Here is a 23,839-nt window from a genome sequence, read left to right on the forward strand (position 1 = left end):
CCCAACGCAAGGTCATTGCTACAGTGGGCCCAGCAGCCCGGGACACTCACATTACTGTAGGAGGCCGGCCAGTGTATCTCGTTGTAAGGGCTGATGAGGGTGTGCTGCGTCTGCAGTGCGTACGGGAAGGAGGTCACGTGGAGCGTCACGATGTTGGGGGCCTCCTTCACCTCCTTGCAGTTGAGCAATCTGTCCACCAGCCCCACGGACGGGTCACTCTGGGAGTAGAGGTCGTGAACAGCGCTGCTGAGGGAGCGAAAGGGGGAGAAGAAACGATAAGCGGAATGGCAAGCACTGTCCTGTCATTTGATGACAATCAATCAGTTGGATCAATTGACAGTGAGCCTCCCAACGCTGGCAACAATCGAAGCTTAGGGCTCTGCCCATGACTAGGAAAATGAAATTTTTAAATATGACTGCGCTTCAGGTACTCGTCAGGGACTCCCCTGAATACTCATGACTTATTAAAAGCTTGGCTGGGGGAACAGTGTGTCTACAGAGGATTGCTGGCGAGATACACAATCCACCTGCTTCTCTAGCACAGGGATGCTCAGCCAGGAGTTGTCAACGAGTCGCCTTTTCTCGCTTGGCCCCATCTGATTGTACACCTGCCTCCTTAAATTCTTTTCTCCAACAGTCCTACTGATCTTGAAATGACCCAAAGAGGACATAACATGGTAAATTCTATACTATATTTTAAAGTATAGGATCAGGAATGGGAAGCATTTTGGACAAGGGGCCGAGGAGACAAGTGCGTCTCAGCCTTTCTCAGTGGGTCAATGGTCTCAGCATTCTTGTCTGTAAATCTAGGGGGACAGGAAAAAAATCAGTGCTTCACCTTTTGGGTGGCAGGCAGCCACTCTGAGAAACCTACCCACCAAATGAATATGTACAATTTAGCTTTTTATAGACTTCAGAATGTTCAAATTCCCCCACGCCCATACATGGACGCGAGAATGTAAACCCTTTAACTGGGTTAAATTTAAGGCTCTGGCCAGCCCTGAGCTTCTGCCCCTGCACTAAATCAAAGCCTTCCTCCGATACCCGACCCACAATCTTCTTTCCCACCTCATCCATGTCAGCGGCAGTGTCTAAACACACAACCCCAAGGCCAGTCTCACGGAGATGACCAATCCTGGTAAACACCCAGGAATCCTGCCAGACTCCAGACTTTACACCATCTGAAATTCATCTAGATTTATGTTCATTTGAATTGAGAAAGTAACATCTCCCCTGGGAAGGGCACCAGCTGTGACCCATGGTGTCCAGAGCCAATGGGGCTCCATCAGGAAGGGGCCTGGGCAGAGCTACTCCCATCAGGATCCCTTCCCGGCACCTGTTGCTCTGCCACTGATACCCTCCCTCCCCCACCCCAGCCTGCGACACTGAGCAAGATGCTTCCCTTCTCTAGTTTCCATAACGGTGCCTTTCAGAGGCTGCACTAGATGATCCCTCAGGTAACTTCCGGCCCTAAGGTCTGAAATACACCCACAGCATCTGCCTACAAATGCCAAGCCCCCAACACCATTCATCTTTTTAATGCTTATACCCACAGTATTATCCATACATATTATTCAAAGAAGGGAAATGCCAGCCCTGCCATGTGCCAACGCCAGGCTAACCTCACGAGATCCCAGTGGGCGTGGTCGTGGATGAGGACGAAGAGCGTGTGTGGATTCTGAAAGGAGTTTTGCAGAAAGGCCTTGAATTTTGTCTGCGCCTCGGCATCTAGCTTCAAAACATACTGCTCGACCCTCTGCTTGGTCATGTGCTCCTTTTCCAAGCCAAGCTCCAGCAAAACCCCTGCAACACAGTGAAAATGCATCCGTAACTCCAAAGATGGTCATGAGTTCTTCACGCAGCAACAGACACTTGAGGAGCATCTCGCATATGGCAGGCTCCTTGCTGGGACTGGAGGCTGCGGGGATGCAGGAGGAACGTGTGAGTCAGGGAGGCCGATGCCCGTTGCAGGCGACTGTCGTGTCACTGCCTGCAGGAGCAGGGCCTGGAGGTGGGCCTGCTCCCCAGCGCGGTATGTACACAGCCCACCCAGGGGCACAGCAGAGCTGCCTCCGTGAAGCAGCTGAGCCCAGCATGGGTGACTGAAGGAAAGGGAAAGGTCCCCTCTCGCCCACCAAAATCATCTCCAGCCTGAATGCCACCAGGCCTTAGGTTAGAGCACTCAGAGTGAACCCTCCGAGTGAAGACACTGACTCTCTGTGTGGTTCATGTTTAATCCCCTTGAAAGCACAGGGAAAATACATTAAGTTGAAGCCAGATATCGGGACATACTTCACTGACTTGAGTGGGACAGAGGGAACATTCAAGGCATGTTCTACCTTTAACAGATTATAAAATAGTGGACAAGTCGCTTCCTCTGGGCATGAGTTTCATGAGCTATGAAACCGGGGTGTTAATACGGCACCCTCTACTTTAGAAGTAAAGATGGTGTTAGAATCCAAATCTGAATGCAAACAGATCAAAGCTTCTCCACACAGACCTCACACTTGCCCCTGAAAGGCCCGTACCTGAATGCCAGACGTGGAACAGGGTCTGCTGATAGGTCACTTCTGAGGGTGGAATACAAATCAGAAAGTCCACCTTCTCAAAGGATCCTAAGTCCAGGTTTTGGGTGCTGGAATCTGCGATTGAACACACGTGGGAGAGGAGCTTCTGGGCCACGGCCAGCTGGAAGGGCCAGATGCGGTGAGGCTCCAGATGGTAACCTGGAACCAGAGCCCCCATCAAGGTGAGGTGCACGCCAGCAGACGGCTACAGCCCTGGACCTCTGCTGGGGAATCAAGCAGGGGGCCCCCGTCTGGCACACAAAGTGATGAGGGAATGGGGAAAACACCAATATTGACTGAGCGCCTGCTCCGGGCTACCCACCGTGATGGTCATTTCACACCCTTTTCCTAATTTAAAAATAAAAGGATGAATAGCACTCGGGGAGCACAGAGGCTGTGACCTGCTCCACCTGGAGGGGACAAGGACGGCATCCCAGGGAAGCTGATGCTGAGATTGGATTTTGGAAGAGGCTACAGGTTCTCTGGAAGAGGAGGAGACCATCACAGCCCTTCAGGAACTCAGAATGAATGAAGTATTTCAACAATGCATCGATAAATTGGAAATCAACAGAGAAATGTGCCATCTCAGGAAAACTGTACAGATGTACGTTTCAGGGTAAAATGAGACTGTTATCATCAAAGACTAAAATTAAAATTAGACATTAGGTCTACTGGATTCTAGGGAGATGCCCTGCCCGCCGGAGGTGCCTCTACCTTTGCTTCCTTGCAGCCCCTGGGGGCCCTGGAGGCTGCCTCAGCAGCCCAGAGCTTGGCCACCAGCGCCCCGGAGTCACTCACTTGTGCATACTGGTGTCCCGCCGACGTCTAGGGATGCTGATTTGGTGACAGAGGAGGCAGTAAGTGAGGAAGAAATCTGGCCTTGATTTTCCTGATGAAATTTGTCCAGCAAAATATCAATGTCGCCCTCTGCCCAAAACGGAGAGAATAACAGAAACGGGTTTTCCGTCTCAGTGAAACTCGGCAAGCATCTATGGAACACCCCCTGTGTATCAGGCACTGTCCTGGGCCTGGGGCACCAGAGATAGGGTGGCCCATCCTGTCAAGGAGCCCACAGCCCAGGAAGGCAGATGTGCTAAAGAAAATTACATTATGACCCAGAAGGTGCCAGGACAGAAGGAAAGAAGAGCGAGATGCCAAAGGTCAGGAGGTAGGGGTCTGAGCACATCTTGGAGAAGGAGGGGCCAGCAAGAGTTTCTGGGAGGAAATGGGGTGAGTCTTGTAGGGTGAGTGGCCAGGAAAAGAAGGGAGACGGGCACTCAAGGCACAGGACACACAGAATGAGGCACAGAGAATACACTTCTCCAGTGAGAAGCTTTAAGCAACACAGAGGGGGAGGCAGGAGGGTGATGGACAGAGCCGGAGAGGTACGGAGAACCAGGCACAAGGCCCTTGTGTGCCCCCAAAGGACGAAACCACAAAGCCGCCACCTAGAGAACCCACAGCCAGAGCAGGAAACAGCCAGCCAGAGACCCACAGCTGGAAGGGCCGCCCACACATGTAAACCCAGGCCAGCCTCAGCAGGTCACGGGGGGTGGGCTCCATCCCCCGAGACGACCTTGCCCTTGGTGTCTTTCTCATCAATTTATGAATTTGCACCTGTCTCACTACAAGCCTACCTGGACAGAGGGTGCTAAAAAAGGCTCCCAGAGAGTCCACTTTCCCCGTAACCAGCTCATAATTGACTTCTTTCTGGTACTCGGCTGGGGTGAGAAGGCTCTCAGAAAGAATCCGGGCTTGGTATTTTCCTGGAAAACAAACAACAATTTGGACTGGGCCCTCCGCTTAGAATTAGCACGTGAGCTCCTCGATGGCAGGGTCTGTGCCTGAATCTCTTTCTCCCTCCATCCCGCAAGCCCAGCGCCATGCCTGGCTAACAGCAGGGCTTCCTGCTGGTGAAATGAATAAAGGGTACACACCCCCCGGGCCCAGTTTAGTAGTTGGGATAATAAGAGGGAAATCCCCGAGTTTGGGCTGCTGGGGTTTGGAACCTGACTCTCTCCCCGCTTAACTAGCTGTGTAACCTAGGCTGACCCAGTTTCCTCATCTGGAATTCGTGGCTAAAAGTATCATCTACTTCACAGGACTATTGTGAGGATAAAACAAGACAATGTTTATAAAATATTCAGCCCAATGCCTGACACAGCAGGGGCTCGGGGTTTATTACTAAAGATATTACTGAAATCAATGGAAAGAATTTATTAAAAACACAAGTGTTTAAAATGAAGAAATGCCAAGAGATCACTGGGACCCTGCATAGTTACTACAATCCTCCATCCCTCTCCGCTCCCCCAGGGACATTCTGCGCTGTTTGGTGTCTGTCTCCCCACCAGAACGCACGCTCCAGGAAAGCAGGGACATCACTCCTGCGTCCCCAGCCCCCAGAACAGTGACTGCACATAGTAGGGCTTCAATACACGTTTTTATAATTAGCTAATAGGCTCATTAACCCACACAACACAAGAAGGCCATTATTTATTTTTTTTCATCTCCATTAGGTAGTTGAAGAAGCTGAGGGCCAGAGTCATTAAACCACAGACCAGCAGGTGCACGGGGGACCCAGGTTTTCCCTGCATCTATCCAGATCCAAACCTGCCCCCAGTCTCTCTAGAGAAAGGGGAACGGCTCACCTTCTATGCCAGGAGGGATGGAATTTTTCCCGAAGCGCACTATTCAGGGCACACCAGGGGCTACTGTGCGCTAACAGCTGTTACTAACCAGCGCAGCTGCAAACCCGGGGCCACGAGAGGCAAAAGGGGGCAACGGCAAAGGAGGGCTTCTGGGCATCACCAGACTGCTCTCCCGGCAGCCCAGCGGCGGGGCCCAGCCTCACCGGTGACAGCGATGCAGGAGTCGATGGCGGCGCTCCGGCAGGCGCAGATGATCACCACGTAGTTGGTCTTGGCCAGCTTGCCCTCGATGAGCAGGCGGAACATCTCAGAGAGGCCCTCGGCCAGGGAGTAGGTGCACTCGATGATGTGCACGCTGTCGTTGCAGGAGCTGGCGGCCAGGCCGGCCAGCCAGGGCAGCTGCGCCGAGGTGACGGGCGCCACGGCCCCAGGCACCGGCGGGACGGGCTGCGGTGGCACCTGCTGGTACTGCCGGATCTCCGTCAGGTGTGACTCCCGCCAGGAGCGCAGGAAGATCTGCTCCAGGTCCTCCATCAGGGGCACCTGGTCCGCCGCTGGCAATGACAAGGTGGGCGGAAGGGACTTCAGCACCTGCCCCATGCGGCAGCTTCACACCAACATAACCGGGGCCGTGCTGGGGAAATGCGTGTAAACGAACTCTCAAACAACACAACCTAAATGATTAACGTTAAATGGAATGCGAGACAGCTGGGAAATAGAGGGAGGTGATAAAAGCAGCCCTCATCTCACCATCCTAACAGAACCACTACTATTTTTGTATGTTTCTCCATCTTTTTTTTTCCACGCGCAGGTTTTACGTCGTTATAATGCTTGCGGGCCTATGACTTCAAGGCGTGTCTGCTTTCCTCACCATCACGCCGCAATCACGCTCGCATGATGTTTACGGCCTTCATCAATAGCACTGTTAACGGGCACTGGTAACGTGGAGGCACCATCACGGACTGAGCAATGCTGATGTACTGTTGACCCCTGTACTGCTTCCAAATAAGCACATTTATAAATACTTCTGCAATACACAGCTTTATGTATAGGACATTCCTTAGCCTAAATGCTCTAAATTGGGCTTACAGAGCCAACTAATACATATCATCAGACTGTCTCCAGATGGTTTAAATGTCTCAACGTACCATGACACTAATGACACACGATAACACTGGTTCTCCTGCACCCTTAGCTCCACTGGACAGCATCGTTTGGGCTGTCACCATCAGTTCAGTTGAGAAAAGCACCACTTGTTTCATGTGTTAATTTTGTATCTCTTTGATGACTAGTGAGATTGAGCACCTTCAGTGTTTTCTTCCCTACGGGTATTTTCTGGTTGATGTGTCAAAATTTCACATTTGGGTGAGCTGGAGGAAAGAGCACCACGCTTCGATTTAGAAGACGCGTCCCCATCCAGCTCCACCCAGCACCAGCTGTGCAGCCTTGAGCTGTCTTAGCTTGAGCAAGAGTGGTACCCTGGGCAAGGGAGGTGGTGATGGAGAAGGTGGGCGAGGTTGGATTCAGGTCGAAGCCGGGCTTACTGATGGATTGGATGTGGATTGTAAGAGTGAGAAAGAGAAACACATCCACATTTTCCCAGATTCCGGACAGTCCTAAGCAGCACGCTCGAGGGTTCCTCCCTACCTGCTCCATCTCCGTCTCCTCCGGGTCCCTGAATGCTGAGTGTCCCAGGGCTCAAACCTTGGCACTTTCCTCCATCCACCACCCCTCCCAGTCTCTCATCCAGCCTCACAGCTTTAATATAGATCATCACTGAGCCCGTGTTTCCTAAATTTGTATCTATAGCTGCAACCTCTCCCTGGGGCTCAAGACCCGCACATCCAAATCCTTGACTTGGCCCACCTGGCTGCCCCATCAGCAGCTCAAACTTGAAATTGCCGAGACAGGACTTCCGCTCATCCTCCAGCGCCATGGCTCACCGGGTTGCTCAGGCCAAAATGCAAGTGCCATCTCTCCCTCACATCCCTCAGACAGACAGCCCACCATCCTGACCTTCAGAATCTCTCCCCTGTGGCCGTCAGTGGTCCAAGCCACCACCTGCCTTCACTGGGACGACTGCACCATCTGGCCACACATGGCAGCCCATGTGGTCTTATTGAAATGAAAGTCAGATCATATCTGTCCCCTGCCTAAAACATTGCAGTGGTGCTATGGACTGAATTGTGTCCCCCCCCAAATTCGTATGTTTAAGTATTAGCCCCCAATACGACTTATTTAGTGATAGGGCCTTTAAAGAAGTAGCTAAGTGAGGTCAGAAGGGTGGGGCCCTAAGCCAGTAGGACTGGTGGCCCTGTAAGAAGAGGAGGCGACACCAGAGCTCACCCTCTGTCCCCACACACATGCACAGAGGAGGATACAGGGAGAAGGCGGCCGTCTGCAAGCCAGGAAGAGAGGCCTCACCAGAACCCAACCTTGCTGCCACCCTCATCTTGGATTTCCAGCCTCCAGAACTGTGAGAAGATAAATTTCTGAGGTTTAAGCATGCAGTCTGTAGCATTTTGTTATGGCAGCCTGAGCAGACAAATACAAAGTGTTTCTCAGTGTGTCTAAAATATGAACTCTTGACCTTAGCCTGAGGCCCTACCCCGTCTCTGACAGCACCCTCACTGTCATGCTCGCACTCTGCAGCCGCCCTGGCTCCCACTGACCTGGGGCTCCATGATCCAGCCCCGCCTGCCACCCACCCATCCTCCCCGCTCTGCCTCCCTCAGATCTTCATAAGGCTGGATCCTTCTCATCACTCGGGTCTCGACCCAAACGCCATCTCCTCACAGAGGCCTTTTCTGACAACCTGAAACAACCCCACAAACACATACCCCACCTCCCTCTGCTTACTTTCCACTTGTTTACTGTTTCTCTCTCCCACTAGGATACAGTCTCCTTGAGGGCAAAGCCATTGTTTTATTCCTGCTGTATCTCTTCGCCTAGAAGGGCAGGGAAATCATTTTTGAATTCCCACTGTAGATTTTGACCTACTTTAAGGCCCTTCCAGCCCCTCGGGGTGGAGACCACTGCAGTGACCTGATAGCAGAGGCGGTCTTCACAAGGGTTCCAAGAGAGGGTCAGCGATCAAGGCTTGTGCGGTTCCCGCCTTTAGCGATTATTCCACCAGTGGTTCCCACGAAATGGGAAGGAGACTCACCCAGCTGGACGAGATAGTAGACGGTCAGTAGGAGCTGCATCTCCTCTGAGATGGGCTGTATCGTGGAGGCCCCATACTGTCCATATGCTCTGGAGATAGACTGGGAGTTCTGGTAGCACGTGTACAGGAGAGGGCTCACGACGACATCATTCAGGTTCCCACAGAGGTAAGGGAAGTGCCCGTGGCCTGGGGGAGGAGAAACAGCACCCACTTGGCCCCTGGCCTCGGGCACAAGGCGTGGTCCCCACATGTGGGGGGATCTCTGAATGCGAGGGCGTGAAAACAGGCAGGCCAGTTGCACCTGGGGTAACTCAAGTGTTCCTTTCCAGGAAATCTTGAACCCCCAGCCCTTGCTGATTTGCGCACCTGCTCTGAGAACAGACAGGGGCTGTAGCATTTGCTTGTTCATTTAGTCCAATCCCCTATTTTACAGCCAAGCAAGCCCAGGCCCAGAGGGAACTGCCAAAGCTGAACAGCCATCGCCTGTGCTGCTCCTTTGGCTCTGACTCTAGAAATTTCACGCAGGCAACACCTACCAGATCTTTGCCAGGCCTGCGCCAGCCCGAGCCTCCCCAACTCCCCGTGTTGGATTCTGCCTCCCAGTCCCCCAGAACTCTCTGACAAGCTGAGTTAGGAAAATAAATCACTGTACAGACCAGAGACTCCGAATACTGACAGAACTTGACAAATGCTTTAGCGAACGTTACAAGATTAATTCTGATGGCAACTCACAGAGGCGGGACAGCCCAGGCCAGTTCCGAATCGTCTCTGCACCATTTATTACCTACGTGACCCTCAGCAAGAAGCTTAACTTCCCTAAGCCTCAGTCTCCACCTTTGTAGAACGGGGTGGAGAAAATCGAGCCCTCGTGTGGTTGCTGAGATGATCAAGTGTGGTTAAGTGTGTGCGTGGCATCTTGTGTTCAGAAGGTCTCCATTTATTCACCCAACACACACTTAGTGGACGCCTGCCGTGTGCTATGTACGGGCCTCACACTCGGCTCTGGGGGAAGATCTGGTGACTGGGGCACAGTTCATGTCCTCCATGAAATTGATTCCCAGACTTGAGGGTGCATGAGGGTCCCCTGAAGGCTTCCTAAAACACAGGTTGCTGGGCCCCACCACAGAGCTTCTGATTCAGATTCCGGGATGGGCCTGGGAATTCACACCTCTACTGAGGTCCCAGGTGATGCTGGCTTTGCTGGTCCAGGGACCACAATTTGGGTAGCACTGTTCACAAACATTATGGTTTATAAGAGGCAACGTAAAGAATTACTATTAAAAAAGGATGTGAAATTTGTCATGAAAGAGGCACAGAGAAGCTACAACGGGACCCAGATAAAAGGGAATCTGAGGGGCTTCCCTGGTGGTGCAGTGGTTAAGAATCCGCCTGCCAATGCAGGGGACACGGCTTTGATCTCTGGTCCAGGAAGATCCCACATGCTGTGGAGCAACTAAGCCCGTGAGCCACAACTACTGAGCCTGCGCTCTAGAGCCCGTGAGCCACAACTACTGAGCCCGCGTGCCGCAACTACTGAAGCCCACACGCCTAGAGCCCGTGCTCTGCAACAAGAGGAGCCACCACAATGAGAAGCCTGCACACTGCAACGAAGAGTAGCCCCCGCTTGCTGCAACTAGCCTCACGCCCAGTTCAAAACCCAGACCTGGACCCTTCTTCCTGAATACCCTGTCCATTTTTTTTTTAGGATACAGAAAGGAGTACCCGCTCCTATTTCATAATTAAGAGTAAGATACCTCCCCACTTTCCTACCACCCTCTCTCCTCTAGTCCTACAAACATGATACCAGTGTTCACTCTACTCAATACTCTGTAATGGCCTATATGAGAAAAGAATCTAAAAAAGAGTGGATATATGTATATGTACAACTGATTCACTTTGCTGTACACCTAAAACTAACACAACATTGTAAATCAACTATACTCCTATAAACATTTTTTTAAAAGTTTATGCCATCTAATAATAACAGAAAAAATAAAAATAAAAAAACGAAAAAACCCCCACAGTGTGCACTTATTTAAGAAGGACCTGCATGTGTGAGTGCGTGTGTGTGTGTGCACGTGTGTGTGAGACTCCGTGCCAGCCCACGGTACTGGCCAGCGCCATCATCAAACAAGCCCTGCCGAATCCTCACGTTTCAAGGGCTCCCGCTTCATTAGGAAGGAATTTCCTTAGTTGAGCCACAAATTGACCTCCAACCACGTACATAAGCCCACAGAATAGAGGTCAAATCTGGTCTTGTTTCATGCTTCTGCCTGGTGACCATGGCTACCTTTGCCCAAAGTCAGATTTCATGGCCCAAAAATACTAGCGGTCACAGGACAACCCGCCAGACCAGGGGCCTGACAAATCGGCAAGGGGCTGAGACCCATCTCTCACCCACGGTGCTCAGCCCTGGGCCTGGTACCATGGCAGGAGCCGAGTGAGGCTGAGAGAGGGACTGACTGAAGGAACAAATGAACAAGCAAACGGTCGTCAGGGAACAGGATCGCCCCACTTGGGCTCATCGTAGAAAACCGTGACAAGCTCTGAAACTCTGGGGCCTGATCAGGGCCTACCCCAGGGACCGGGCTGCTTGGTTCTCTCATTGCCCCGGAAAGGATTTGAGAGTTTTCCCAGGAGGACCCCTTGGTGTGGAGCCAGACTGGGAGGACGTGTCATGTTGCCTGTTTCTCGTGCGCCCCCTGGGCTCCCCGACTTCCACCACTCGTCACACTGCTGTACTTGCCTTTAAAGATCACTGGCTTGGCCTTGCATATTTTCAGCAAGTTGTCGGGAACGGACACTGGTTCTCCGGAGGCCACAACGGGAAAGGTGACTGAAGCCGGTCCCACCAAGCCAACCTGGGGCATGCAGGTCACGCCTGTGCTCTCTAGGGACACGCCGAGAGCGTTAGGAAGACACGTCAGACAAAGCATCCACCTCCGGCAGACCTGCCGTCAGGCTGGCCAACACATCTGCTACAGCTTGACCAGTTCCCTGCTTAGGGGGGCATCCAAGTCCGGGAATCACAGATTCCTGAGGTCAAAGCATCTTAAAGGTCACTGGGTCCCCCTTCCCCACCAAACAACCCAGTCTCCTCCCCTCTCAATATCCCTGCCAAGTGACAGGCAAGTCTTTTAAAAAATTCCTCTAGGATCAGAGAACTCAGTACTGTACATGGATCCTGGGCTTTGTTAAGCAAGTCTAATGTACGAGAAAGAGAATCTTTTGTTATACCCAAGTCTGCCTCCCTAGAACTTTCTCACCAATACACACAAAAGCACATGTAAACGCACACACACACCACCAGCAGCACCACCACCGCGAGTACCCAAGCCTTGGACTTGGGGCAAGGATTTTGTCACTTACCATACTTAGCTCTGTTCCCACCACCCTGGGGGTAACCACCATCCGCAGCTGATGGAGATTCTGGAGACCATCCTTTGTGGCGTTTTTTGGGCGGCCCGGAGTTTGATAAGATACCTAGACAATATTCAGAGCGTGGATTAGGCTGTCACTAGGGATGGGCTTCAATACAACGTTCCCCTGAACTGGAGCACACTTATTTGTAATTTTTTAAATCACAGTTTCACAATGGGTTTTAGCATCTAGTGAAGTATCTAGGCTTAAGGAAATATCCCATCGACCTTCGTAAACGTTTTATTCCAAAGCTGTGCAAGTGTCTAAGCTTTAGCTCTCCGAGCATCACCTCCTTCATCTTTACAGTGGGATAATAAAACCTACTCTGAAAGGTGGTTTGATCAGGACTAAAGAGAATGTATGTAAAGCACAGAGTTTGGGTCCAATAAATGATAGCCACCAAGACCCACATCACCATCCTCATCTACACATTCCAGTAAATTAATACGTGTTTCTGTAGACAAGCTGCAGCCGCATTCAACTTACCGCCACAGTTTCACCACTTGGGGGCAGTACTGATCCACCTGTGCACCTCTCCCCACCCCCGGCCTCGCAAGCTAATTTCAGACTAACAAAATGATGGGGGACAGAAGCTGGTACCCACTGCTGTTAATGAGTCATCCCGGCCCACGGCAGGGAACAGCATGAGCACGACTCATGCTCTGTTCTTGGATTATTCAAAATATCAAGAATTGGTTACCATATTTTTGGGGACCCATCCCACACAAAATTTCCCCTACATTTAAGAGCTCCGCGTTCAACCATGACACATTAAAGTTTAAATTTTAAAACTCTCTATTCCCAGATGCAACCCCATCCCAAGGAAACCAGAACCCCAGCATGTCCAGATGCCTTCTGATGACCCACGAGCTCCTGGTGATTCTAAACCACAACCAGGGTTGAGAACCACCAGTTTAGAGCAATGTTTCTCCAAGTCTGGCCTGAGACAAAGCTGGACAGAACCAGTGGGAGCTTGTTCAAAGTGTCTGCTCCTGGACACCCCTCAACCTACAGAAGCAGACCTCTGGAAGTGAAAGAAAACACTTCGTTCGCAAGCACCCTGGTTATGCTGAGGCGCACTGCAGTTTGAGAACCATTGCTTTAGAGTCTTTTAAAAGTAATCCAAAGTTATTTTCACCTCTTCTTTAGACCGACTGAAAATGAATGAAATGAAGTGAATAAAATGTTAAAAACGTGAAGTTCTTTGTTTGCAAAGAGCTTTCCAGCAGGTGGGCTCCTCTGATACCCGTGACCTCTGAGGCAGCTCCTGCTATGTTTGTTCCATTTAGAATCACATCTTCACCTCCCCGAACATCTGTCCTCAAGAGCCGGTAGAAGAGCTCCCACAAAGACTGAGATGCCAGCTCCTCTAAAAACCACGTTAAACTACCAAAGCAGGGAGGGCAGTGGGATTGGGCCTCGGTACTAAGGATGGAAGATCTGCAGGTATTTTCTCCCTTTGGGATGCTAACGCTGTCTCTAGGTGGACTCTGAGCTCATGACCTCTGCCAAAATGATGTCACCAGGAGCCGCCCCTGTGGACCATCTATTTCTGGCCATGTGTCCTGGTAGTGGGGAGGGGGACCCTATTTGGCACTTCAGGGGAGACAAGCCTTCATCATATAGCCCACTTCCTGTAGGCACTGCACATCCGGACCCTGAGCTGGGACAACCAAAGAAAGGGTCCTGCACATTTCCTAACTCCCTCCCCCACCCTACCACCCCCCCCAATCCCGCAGGCGCAGCACTTCCGCCGCGAACCACTGAGCGACAGCCCCCAAGTCCTGGTTAAACACTCCTTGTAGCTTCAGAAGCAGTTTCTTAAAACTGATTCCAGCTCTCCCCAGAGCAGGCGTGAGGCACAGGACCTCCGATGCTCCAGCTGTGCCCTTAATGGTGCAACCACACTCCGCCAGCATCCATGGCGCCCTCCGGACCAGGCTCTGCGGAGTATCTGGGCTCCCGGAAAACATGATGACGGCCCTGCTCCCAGGAACTTCATAGGCCCGACAGACACAAATGGCCACGGAACAGAGCCTGACACCTGAGGGTCACAAGGAGGGAGCGCTCCTACGAGGAGGAGGTGACACCTGAGCTAAGCTCTGAAGGGCAGGTATAGCAGGTGGGGGGTGAGAGCCCTTCAAGGGCACGGATGTGTGACCAGGGCATAGAGACAGGATACGGAGGCCACTGAGCTGTACCCAGTGCAGCCAGGGTATGAGTTCTTAAGTAGAAAGGGTGGGGAATGAGCGAGTTCAAAAGGTTGGTTGGGGCCAGATTCCGGAAGTTTCCAGCATCACGCTAGGGAACTGGGGCTCTATTTCCCATGCCCCTCCAAGAAACACATTCATTCACCACAGAAGGAGCCTCAGGTTGGGTCCCCAGAGCCAACCTCGTAGGGCCCAGGCCGAAGGATGTCCTCTGTCCCTGCTGCCCGGGGCGGATGCACCCAGGCCTCGGTGCAGGGAGGGGAGGTACCAGCAGCACAGTCTCCCGTCACCGTCCCCAGAGGCCCAGTCGTCAGCCACTGGCCGCCCTAAATTTAGCACCTCACCGAGAAGAAACAGTCTTGGGAGGAAAAGTGGGTGCCTGCCTGGGGTTCCTCACACTGGGGAAGTTACGGGGATTTGACTCCAGAATGGACACTCTGGTCAGGACTGGGAAGGCTCAGATCCAAGTCAGAAAAGATATCGTTCCTTCAACTAAGAGGGAGACAATTCCCCCACCAGGGGAGTCCTCCGCCAGCCGTGTCACGGAAGCGGGGAAGCCTGGCAAGCAGGCTGGTGTCTCTCTGGGCCACACTTTCCTTCTCTGTCAGGCAGGTCGGACTAGACGGCTTCTGGGCCCTCTTCCACTGATGCCCTCGGGTCCTAATATTCCATTTAGCTGTGTGCACGCAGGAGGGAGGAGAGAGGTAAGACTGGCCTATCAAATGGCTCCAGGTAAGCACGGAGGGAGAGCGCCGAACGTGGGGTCCCCGGACTGCTCCGACTCTTCCTCAACCCACAGCCTCCACTCCAGCAGGAGGCCTGCTTCACCCCTTCACTCGCTTTTCTCACTCGGACCCTCACCTCCTCATCCCTCTTCCTCACTTCCTCCCATACCGTCTCTAATTAATGCTTCCCCAACTGTCAGCCGCAGCTCAGCTGTCACCTCCACCAGGAAGCCCTCCCTGAAAAGACCAGCTCAGTGATGGTGTTGATGCAGGTGGCAATAATGGCGCCCCTTAGTGAGCTGCCAGTTGTGCCCTGAATTTCCATACAGCGCCTCATCTAACCTCCTCAACTGCCCTCAGAGCAGAATTCTCATCTCCTGATGAGAGAATGTTTAGCAAGGAGACTTGATCCCCTGACAGAGCTGGGTTTTGAATTCTTGTTCATCTGATTCTGGAGCCCCTGTCTTCCCATGACACCACGTGGCCCCATTTCTCCAGAACTCTCCAGCCCTCACGGCGGGCGGCCCACAATGCGACAGGTCACCCGCCCATACGGGGCTCCCACTGTGTCTTGGCAGACACACCCACCACCCAAGTCGGGGGCCGAAGCCAGGGCCCCCCCAGAGCCAGGGCCTGAGCACAGCGCCACGGACTCAGGAGGCACCTGCTGGCCTGGCCTGACTCTCCTTCCAAGCCCCCCCAATTCCAGGAGGCTCAGGGGCCTCAGCACGGGGGCTCCCCCATCCTCCCACCCCTCCACCGTCTTGACCCAGAGCAGAGTAAGGCCCCCGAACAGGACGGGCAAGGCTACCTAAGGCCGAGGGACGCGGCACGGCGGACAGGCTGTGCTTCACCAGCGGCTGGTGCTTCGGGGAATCTTTGCCGTTGAAAACAGCCGGACCCACGGCTGCGGTTAGTGAGGCGTGATCGGAGGCTGGTCCTGACAGCAGAGAGAAAGAGGGGAGAGGGCAGGGCACTCTGTGAGCCCAGCAAGCAGGAAATGACTCTTCCTCCAGTTTACAAATTAGCCTTTCACTGACGCGGCCCATCAGGGGTCAGAACTCTTGCCAGAGTGATTCTGCCCCCCGGAGAAAGCACAGACACACACAGACAGGCACACACGCATATGTGCACACACAGGCACACACACTCCTGCGCATGCTTTACTGAGCACGCCCGGTGAGAGAAGGGCCAGCGGGGCCCCTGGATTCCGGGAGCACCCCTGCACCTGCTCCACCCTCCTTCCACCTTCTCGCTCACCCTCCTGAGTTCAGGGTCATGTCAAACATGCTCAGGAAAGCAGTCAGGTTTGCCATCGCCCAGACCCAGGCTGCCCACAGGGTCTGGGGCTCCCCGGGCCCGAGGAGAATTCTGGGGGCAACTGGGGGCTGTGGTCTTCTAAGTCACCCACATCAGCCAGAATGATCTGGAAGGTACTCCAGACTCAGGAGTAGCACAAAACGTCTCCTGTGTTGAGGCGGCATGGTGAGGGGGTTAAGGGTGGGTTCCGAAGCCAGACGACCTGTGACTGAGCCCCAGCTCTGCTGCGTACTTGCTGTGCAACCTTCCTTAACTTACGTCACCTCCCATTGTTCTCATCTAGACAATGGAGGTAATAATAGAGCCACTGTGAGGACGACATGAGTTAACAGAAGGTCACAAGCACAAAGTATTTGCTATTACTATCATCACGCTCAATTCTTACAATCACCCTGCAAATTAGACAGAAACGATTTTCTCCATCTGTACGGATGAGGAAACGGAGATTCAAAGAGTTAAAACGAGAGGCCCCAAATCACTTGGCTAGCAGGCAGCAGCGCTGGAACTCACACCAAGGTGTTCTGACGACAAAAACAGTGATCCCTCCAGCTGCCAAGGTGTGACAGGCCCCAGGTGGCCCGGGCACAGTGAGGACAACAGCAGACACCACGTGGAAGGGGGGACACGGTGCCTCTGGAGGAGAAGCGTGTTCCCAGCCCAGGTGCAGCCTCTTCGCTACGGATTGTGAGTCACATGGGGCAAGGGCCCGGGTCCCCTCGACAGAGCCCCTGGGCAGGAGGAATAACAACCACCAACCCACCAGAGGCCTTGGGAAGGAGGCTGCTATCTCCTTGATAACAGCCGTCGTGCTTATCAGGTCTGTTCAGCATGGCAAATGCAGAGTTCATGAACCAGAAATGCCTGTATCGAATCCTACTGCCCGTGAGATCCTATGCGAGCATCTTCGTGCCTCAATTTCCAAGTCAGAACACTGGGGAAACTAAAGCCCACTCCTGGCACCTCCGGCATTGGGGAAACTAAAGCCCACTCCTGGCACCTCCGGCGCTGCCCCATCACCTCACCTGCCTGCGGTGCTCCCAGCGGGATGCTCGGGGTCGTCCCCGGACCAGGCTCGCTGGGGAAGGGAGCTGGCGGCCCAGAGCTCTCCAGCGGTGGGAACAGAGAGCTGGAACATGCACTGGCGGAGGCCTGCCGGCTTCTGAACTCTGCGGGGAAGATGCACACGTGAAAACCAAACCACTGCTCCTCCCCAACAGTGTGAGATGACTTCCTAGACCGGAATCTGTCCTGTAGGAGAGCCAGCTACAGAGACGACCACAATGGTGCCAAGGCCAGCCTAGTCTCTTCTTCGCTGTAGCCGGGGGGAAGGAGGGGGTGTGACGTGCCCCAGGCTCAGTGCCAAAGGCAGGGGATCCATCTGAGGGACAGCTCTTCTGCCAGGAGCAGGAGCGATAGTGACCATTTGGGAAAAAGACAGAAACACATGATACAAACAAGACCTTCCATCGCCGCCCTTCAAGTGCAAGGGAAGAACAGAGCCTTACTCAAGGTAAAGGAACAGCTAATACCGTCCTCCAGCCCCTAAATCACTCTCTGTCCGGAAGATTAACTCCCAGGAGTACTTGGTCACAGCAAGTGATCAAAGACTCTTATCTGGTCCCACAAGGGGAAGAACCACTGCCTCCCCAGGATGTAGAAAATGACAGGCATGTACGCAGTAGGAGCTCAAGAAATATTTACTGAGCCATGCAAGAACAGGAGAGGGGCGGGGAGAGGAGTGATGGGAGGGGACAGGGGAAGAACGTCCAGAGCCAGCCCCTCCTGAAGCCCTCTGCTCTACTTGCAGAAGCTGGCTGGGAGATCCCAGGTGACCAGAGTGAACCTACGCAGACAAGTGAGGGACAACAGTCTGGCTCTCCCGGGCACCTCGCGGACACCGCTCCTAGGACACGTCCCTCCCCAGCGGTTTGTGGGGGGGTGGGGGGGATCTCAGAGAGTACCTGGGCCTGGGAAATCCAGCCCCTCCCTCTGCCCCTATAGCTGACTGCAGCCATGAGAATACGGGGAGACAGAGAAGGGCGGAGTGTGGCCCTTCCCTAAAGCGGGAGCCCACTCACTTCTGCAAGGACCAGCACCAGGAAGCTGGTCTTTCTCTTCACAGTCAACAGGCTGTGGGGCGGGAAGGGGGCCTATTTGAGCTGAATTTTCTCTAAGTCAGGGTTTCTCAACTTTGGCGCCATTGACTCTGGGTTGCACACTTCTTTGGAGGGGTGCTGCCCCGGGCACTGCACAATTTAGCAGCGTCCCTGGCCCCACCCACGAGATGCCAGCGGCCCTCAGCACTCATGATGATCAACAGTGTCTCCACACATTGCCAAATATCCCCTGGGGGACAAAACCACCCCCGGCTGAGAACCTTGCCCCAAATACTTGCCACAAGAAGGCACAGCACAGTGTGGCCCTGTGTCAGCTTTGAAAGCTCCCATAAATTAGGCTGATACTATAAACTAGATGCCCGTAGTGCAAAGTCACGTTGTAATTTCCCAGGACTGTAGCATCTAGTTTATAGTGTCAGCCTAATTGTATGGGCGCTTTCAAGGCTGACACAGGGCCACACTGTGCTGTGCCTTCTTGTGGCAAGTATCTGGGGCAAGGTTCTCAGCCGGGGGTGGTTCTGTCCCCCGGGGTATATTTGGCAATGTCTGGAGACACTGTTGATCATCAGGAGCGCTGAGAGCCGCTGGCATCTCGTGGTTGGGGTCCAGGGATGCTGTTAAATCGTGCAGTGCCCTATTGAGAACAGTACGGAGGGTCCTTAAAAAACTAAAAGTAGAATTACCATATGACCCAGCAATCCCACTACTGGGCATATACCCAGAGAAAACCATAATTCAAAAAGACACTTGCACCCCGATGTTCATTGCAGCACTATTTGCAATAGCCAGGTCATGAAAACAACCTAGATGCCCATCGACAGATGAATGGATAAAGAAGATGTGGTACATATATACAATGGAATATTACTCAGCCATAAAAAGGAAAGAAATTGGGTCATTTGTAGAGACGTGGCTGGATCTAGAGACTGTCATACAGAGTGAAGTAAGTCAGAAAGAGAAAAACAAATATCGTATATTAACACATATGTGGAATCTAGAAAAATGGTACAGATGAACCGTTTTGCAGGGCAGAAATAGAGACACAGATGTAGAGAACAAACGTATGGACACCAAGGGGGGAAAGCAGGCGGAGGGGGGATGGGATGAATTGGGAGACTGGGATTGACATATATACACTAATATGTATAAAATAGATAACTAATAAGAACGTGCTGTATAAAAAAATAAAATTCAAAACAAAAAAAATTTTAACAGGGCTGACGTGTTGCCTGAAACCACGCCCACTGCAGAGCAGTCTCGGCCCAGAGTCCTGCCGACAGGCCCCTGGCTCGCTTGGAGGCGCCCCCTTCTCACGCCCCACCCCCTTAGAGCTGCTCACCTGAGCCTTTCCAGCAAATGAGAGGCCCTTTGGTCAGAGTCCCCTGTGCGTTGCGGATCAGGTAATATTTCAAGTGTTTCTGCTTCTTGGGCTGGGTGGTCACCTTCAGGTTCATGTGACTGGAGAACTCTGTGAAGTAACAGAAGCCTTTCTTCCCACAGCCAACGCAATTCCCAGAGAAACCTGGGGAGGAAAAAACCATGACCATCCCCATCTTACACCAAAGTCCCTCCAAGTGGTACATCGTCCACTAGGCATTCACAATCTATACCACACCAGCAGGGAAGTCCACGGGGCAAAGGTCCCTGTCAGCTCCTGGTGGCCCAGGGATCAAGATGACCTTGATGCAAACAGGAGGACCAAGTGGACTTGGTCGTAGAGCTGAGCCCAGGCAAGCTTGGAAGACTGAACTCGCTTAGGGGCCTATTTAAAGCCTCTGCGTCCTATGGCACAGGACAAGAACTGTCCCATTCAACTGTCTACACTGACCGAGCACCTGCAATAATTTGCTGTGTCCGCATCTCCTTCAAGGCTGGCCACAGAATCTCAAAGCAATCAGACCCCTGAGACTGGATGCATTGGGAGTCCTCTTCAGAGTCCAAAGTTCCCTCCGGGAATCAAGTAAGTTGATCCCACGAGTTGCAGAGAAGAAATCAAGAGCTCCACCAGGGCGCTCTTGATGCAAGAGCCAGGGCGGTGGTGAGTGAAATCTATGGCCCCAGCGGCTGCGGAGTGGAGACACTCGGCTAAAACGTGGTGGTCTATGTCAGCGTCCTGCTGCCTGAGGCCAGAGGGGGCCTTTCTGGGAGATGACAGAGTTCAGCTCTGAGGCTCTGGGAAGGCTGGCTTTATAGAGGCAATGACAAAACCGCCTCCCATGAACTATTAAAATCCAGAGAACGTGCTTGAAAGACCTTTACATACTGTAAAGTCTATTCAAACTGGACTCAACAGGACTGTTGGTTAATACCAGAGAAATGTAATGATTTAGGTTTTCTATCTGGTGACCCTTCTGGTTTAACTTCACTATCTCACAAAGGCCTTCCCTATGACCTTGCCTCGCCCACTGGTACGTCTGGTTTCTAAGGAGCAAGGTCCTTCGGCAGGAGAGACCCTGAAGCTGAGACTAACTTATTTTATCGTATGCTCTGGCTGACAAGTTTACAAAGGGCATTTCAACTTAGGCCAGGAGGACCATGGGGTTCTGTAAGCTCTGCTTTTAAAGGGGATAATCCTGAGGCCTCTGGCTACTGTCCAAAATAACATCAGTTTGTGAAGGTTCAAAACATCTCTCCATTGGGGGCTTCCCTGGTGGCGCAGTGGTTGAGAATCTGCCTGCCAATGCAGGGGACACGGGTTCGAGCCCTGGTCTGGGAAGATCCCACATGCCATGGAGCAACTAGGCCCGTGAGCCACAACTACTGAGCCTGCGCGTCTGGAGCCTGTGCTCCGCAACAAGAGAGGCCGCGATAGTGAGAGGCCCGCGCACCGCGATGAAGAGTGGCCCCCACTTGCCACAACTAGAGAAAGCCCTCGCACAGAAACAAAGACCCAACACAGCCAAAAATTAATTAATTAATTAATTTTTTAAAAAAAAGTAACAAATGTTCAAGTACAATTGGTGTCTTTAAAAAAAAAAAGAGAGAGAGAAAAGAAAAAAAACATCTCTCCACAGAGAAAGAAGACGTCTATATTACAGAAACCTTCTGGATTCTCTGACTGATTTTAAGCAAATTTAATATTCCTTAAAAGGCATTAGAAATAAAGACAAATCTCTTGGTCTAAGAAGGCAGGCACAGGTTAGTTTATCCTTCCAAACTCCTATCCCCTCTGTACCAGAGAAACAGATAAGGTACCGAAGAAATGCCAACACCATGCTCTACGTTTACTTGTTGTTAAAGGGACAGGGAGGAAACTGCCATGCAGAGAAAACCAACAGCCTTCTTGCCATTTACGGTCACCCAAACAGGGCACTCAGCTTAACTGACACAACCACCAGTCAGTCAGGACAGCAAAACCTTCTTCTGGGAAATGAGAACCAGAGAGGCTAAGTAGTTGTCCAGGGTAGATCCAGAAAGCGATGCCCGAATTCTAGCATGGGAATGGAGTGTAGACCCAGAAGCATGGCCTTCAAGGCTGCCCCCAGTGGCCCCCATCCTCGCCTCCTGCTTTACCTCCCGTTCCTCCTACTACTATGCCGAACTCCCAACCGGACTTTATATTGCTGACGGTTCTTATAACTTCTCCCTTAGTGTTAGAGTTACTGAAATTTGTATATTTTCCTCCATAAATATCCCCATGCTTCCAAAGGACCGGGAGCACGGTATGTCTGTGGGGAGGCATGGGTCATGTCTGTGTGTGTAAGTGTGTGTATACAAACTAGTGCCTGACACAGGAGAGGCAGCAAATATTGGGAGGGAAGGAGGAGAGAGGAAACAAGATAACTGTCAAAGTGAACACTTAGCATCTCCGCATACATTTTGATAGGCTTTTGTTTTCTAATGTTTTAATGTTTCTAATGTTTTCTAACTTTATCATCTAATGTTTTTATTTATTCTTTGGTCTCCAACCTGGGCACCTTGAGATAAACAGCTCAACTGCCATCTAAGAATGAGGCCCTGAGAAAACCTCCACGCTCCCTGGAAGGGATTCTGACCCTGAGGGTTGAAAAGATGATGAACAAGAAACAGAACTGCACAACCAAGGATGCTCAGAGCACTTCACCAAGGCCAGCACTGCCATCCCTTTCCAGAAATAGCTGAATAGCTTACAGGCCTTTGTCCTATGACAACTGGGGACTGTGGGACCATGGCTCCATTCCAGAAACAGGGAGGGGGCCACAGGCGAGAAGGGGCTCCTCCTTGTGGTTCAGAAATAAAAGTGGAAACCCCGGCCCTTCCAGGACAGTAAGGACAGGCACACCTCGTTCTACTGCCCGTGCCTCTGTTTCTTCATATCTAAATGCTAGGTAGTAACACCTCACTCACCTAACTCATTTTAACTAGGACAGTTTCTCGCACGTGAGAAGTGCTCAGTAAAGTAGCCGCTGTCAGGTTCATTTGTTGCGGCTGCTGCTGTCTTTCTCCAACTGGCAATCCACCCATTTTTCATGACCCAACTCCATCACCACATACTCTGAGATACTCTCCCATCCCTGGGAGTCGGTACGTCCTTCGGGATCCTCTAGCGCCTTAAGCCCTAGGCTGGGACCTGCTGTACAGAGATTTCTGTGGCCATGGGTGCGGATCTCCGAGCTGAGTCCTGGTTGGCCTGTGTCCTCCCACAGGCCCTGAGCTCCCAGGAAGGACCAGGTCCCACTTGGCTTTGGGGCCCTGGGCTGAATTTAAAGTCCACCTTCAGTTTGGGGTTATACATTCCATAAATGCTTAATTATTTGCGTTCTGGATGCACAAAGAGCTTGTTTACTCCCATGTCGGAAATGAACAATCTAGCTAGATGTTTTCTTCTCCTATGTCTTAGCTATCAGCCAATTTCGAAGAATTACTATCAAAAAACTGAAACACCCACCTAGGTTTTCATTTTTTCACTTTCTCAGACCAAATCCCTCAGTTGATTCAAACTCACTAAAACGACGCTCCCTTCATTATAAATCACGGGGCGGAGAGGCACCGAAAGCTGTTGCTTCCCCCAAGATATTCCACGGCCTCCACTTTATAGGTCACTAAACAGCGCTGAGCCCCGGCCCCCAGAGGGCTGCAGGGCCACCTTCTCCTGTGCAGCCATCAGGGTTAATTGCAGGAAACCTAAACAGCGCTAAGTGTGCAAGCTGAGAGCATAAAGTTATTTTAAGAGAAGAAAGCGACGGTTATTACCAGCCGGCCCTTGTTACCCACCTCCGATGGCTTTTTGGCAAGCAATTAACAAAGACCCCACTTCCTCTAAGCTCCCCGCCTGAGGGGTTGAAGCTGTTCCTGGGCTGGTGGTGAATGAACTGAAAGATTCTTGTCTCCACATTTCGAGACCCAGAGCCTCCTTGATTTACTACCCTCGCAATTCCTTTACAGTCACAAAGGGGAGGAATTCAGGCAAACCCCCAGCCACGGCCAGATCAAACACGAACCAAGGCACCAGGCCATCTTCCCCACTCATTTTGTCCTAAGCGGCCTTGATAAGCAAATTAAATCTGAGACGCAATGACTCTGTGGGTTTCCTTGGTAGAGTGAATTTTCTGGATTATTCTTGCTTTCAAAAACTAGTTACGATATCTATTTTACACATGGTAGGGTAGATAGCTAGAGGGAACCTGCTATATAGCACAGGGAGATCAGCTCCGTGCTCTGTGGTGACCTAGATGGGTGGGATGGGT

General features: G+C 52.0%; 1 protein-coding gene across 4 annotated transcripts in view; it reads right to left on the reverse strand.

Annotated features, from left to right (window-relative positions):
- GREB1 (growth regulating estrogen receptor binding 1) overlaps window positions 1-23,839 on the reverse strand; it is a 144,478-nt gene that overhangs the window by 36,878 nt on the left and 83,761 nt on the right. For 3 of the 4 annotated variants that reach the window (XR_014235013.1, XM_082357498.1, XM_082357500.1), the window contains exons 5-16: window positions 19,513-19,695; window positions 17,079-17,222; window positions 15,548-15,676; window positions 11,751-11,864; window positions 11,128-11,271; window positions 8,382-8,567; window positions 5,419-5,769; window positions 4,205-4,333; window positions 3,366-3,494; window positions 2,529-2,726; window positions 1,623-1,803; window positions 51-246 (exon numbers count right to left, since the gene is read on the reverse strand). Coding sequence is in view for 3 of the 4 variants with exons in the window: in XM_082357498.1 (XP_082213624.1) it covers window positions 51-246; window positions 1,623-1,803; window positions 2,529-2,726; window positions 3,366-3,494; window positions 4,205-4,333; window positions 5,419-5,769; window positions 8,382-8,567; window positions 11,128-11,271; window positions 11,751-11,864; window positions 15,548-15,676; window positions 17,079-17,222; window positions 19,513-19,695 (2,084 nt within the window). In the remaining variant the exon portion in view is untranslated. The remainder of the gene's footprint in view (window positions 1-50; window positions 247-1,622; window positions 1,804-2,528; window positions 2,727-3,365; window positions 3,495-4,204; window positions 4,334-5,418; window positions 5,770-8,381; window positions 8,568-11,127; window positions 11,272-11,750; window positions 11,865-15,547; window positions 15,677-17,078; window positions 17,223-19,512; window positions 19,696-23,839) is intronic. The other variant, XM_082357499.1, reaches the window with a different exon arrangement.

Source organism: Balaenoptera borealis, assembly GCF_965194805.1.
Source record: "Balaenoptera borealis genome assembly, chromosome: 15".
Lineage (NCBI taxonomy): Eukaryota > Metazoa > Chordata > Mammalia > Artiodactyla > Balaenopteridae > Balaenoptera > Balaenoptera borealis.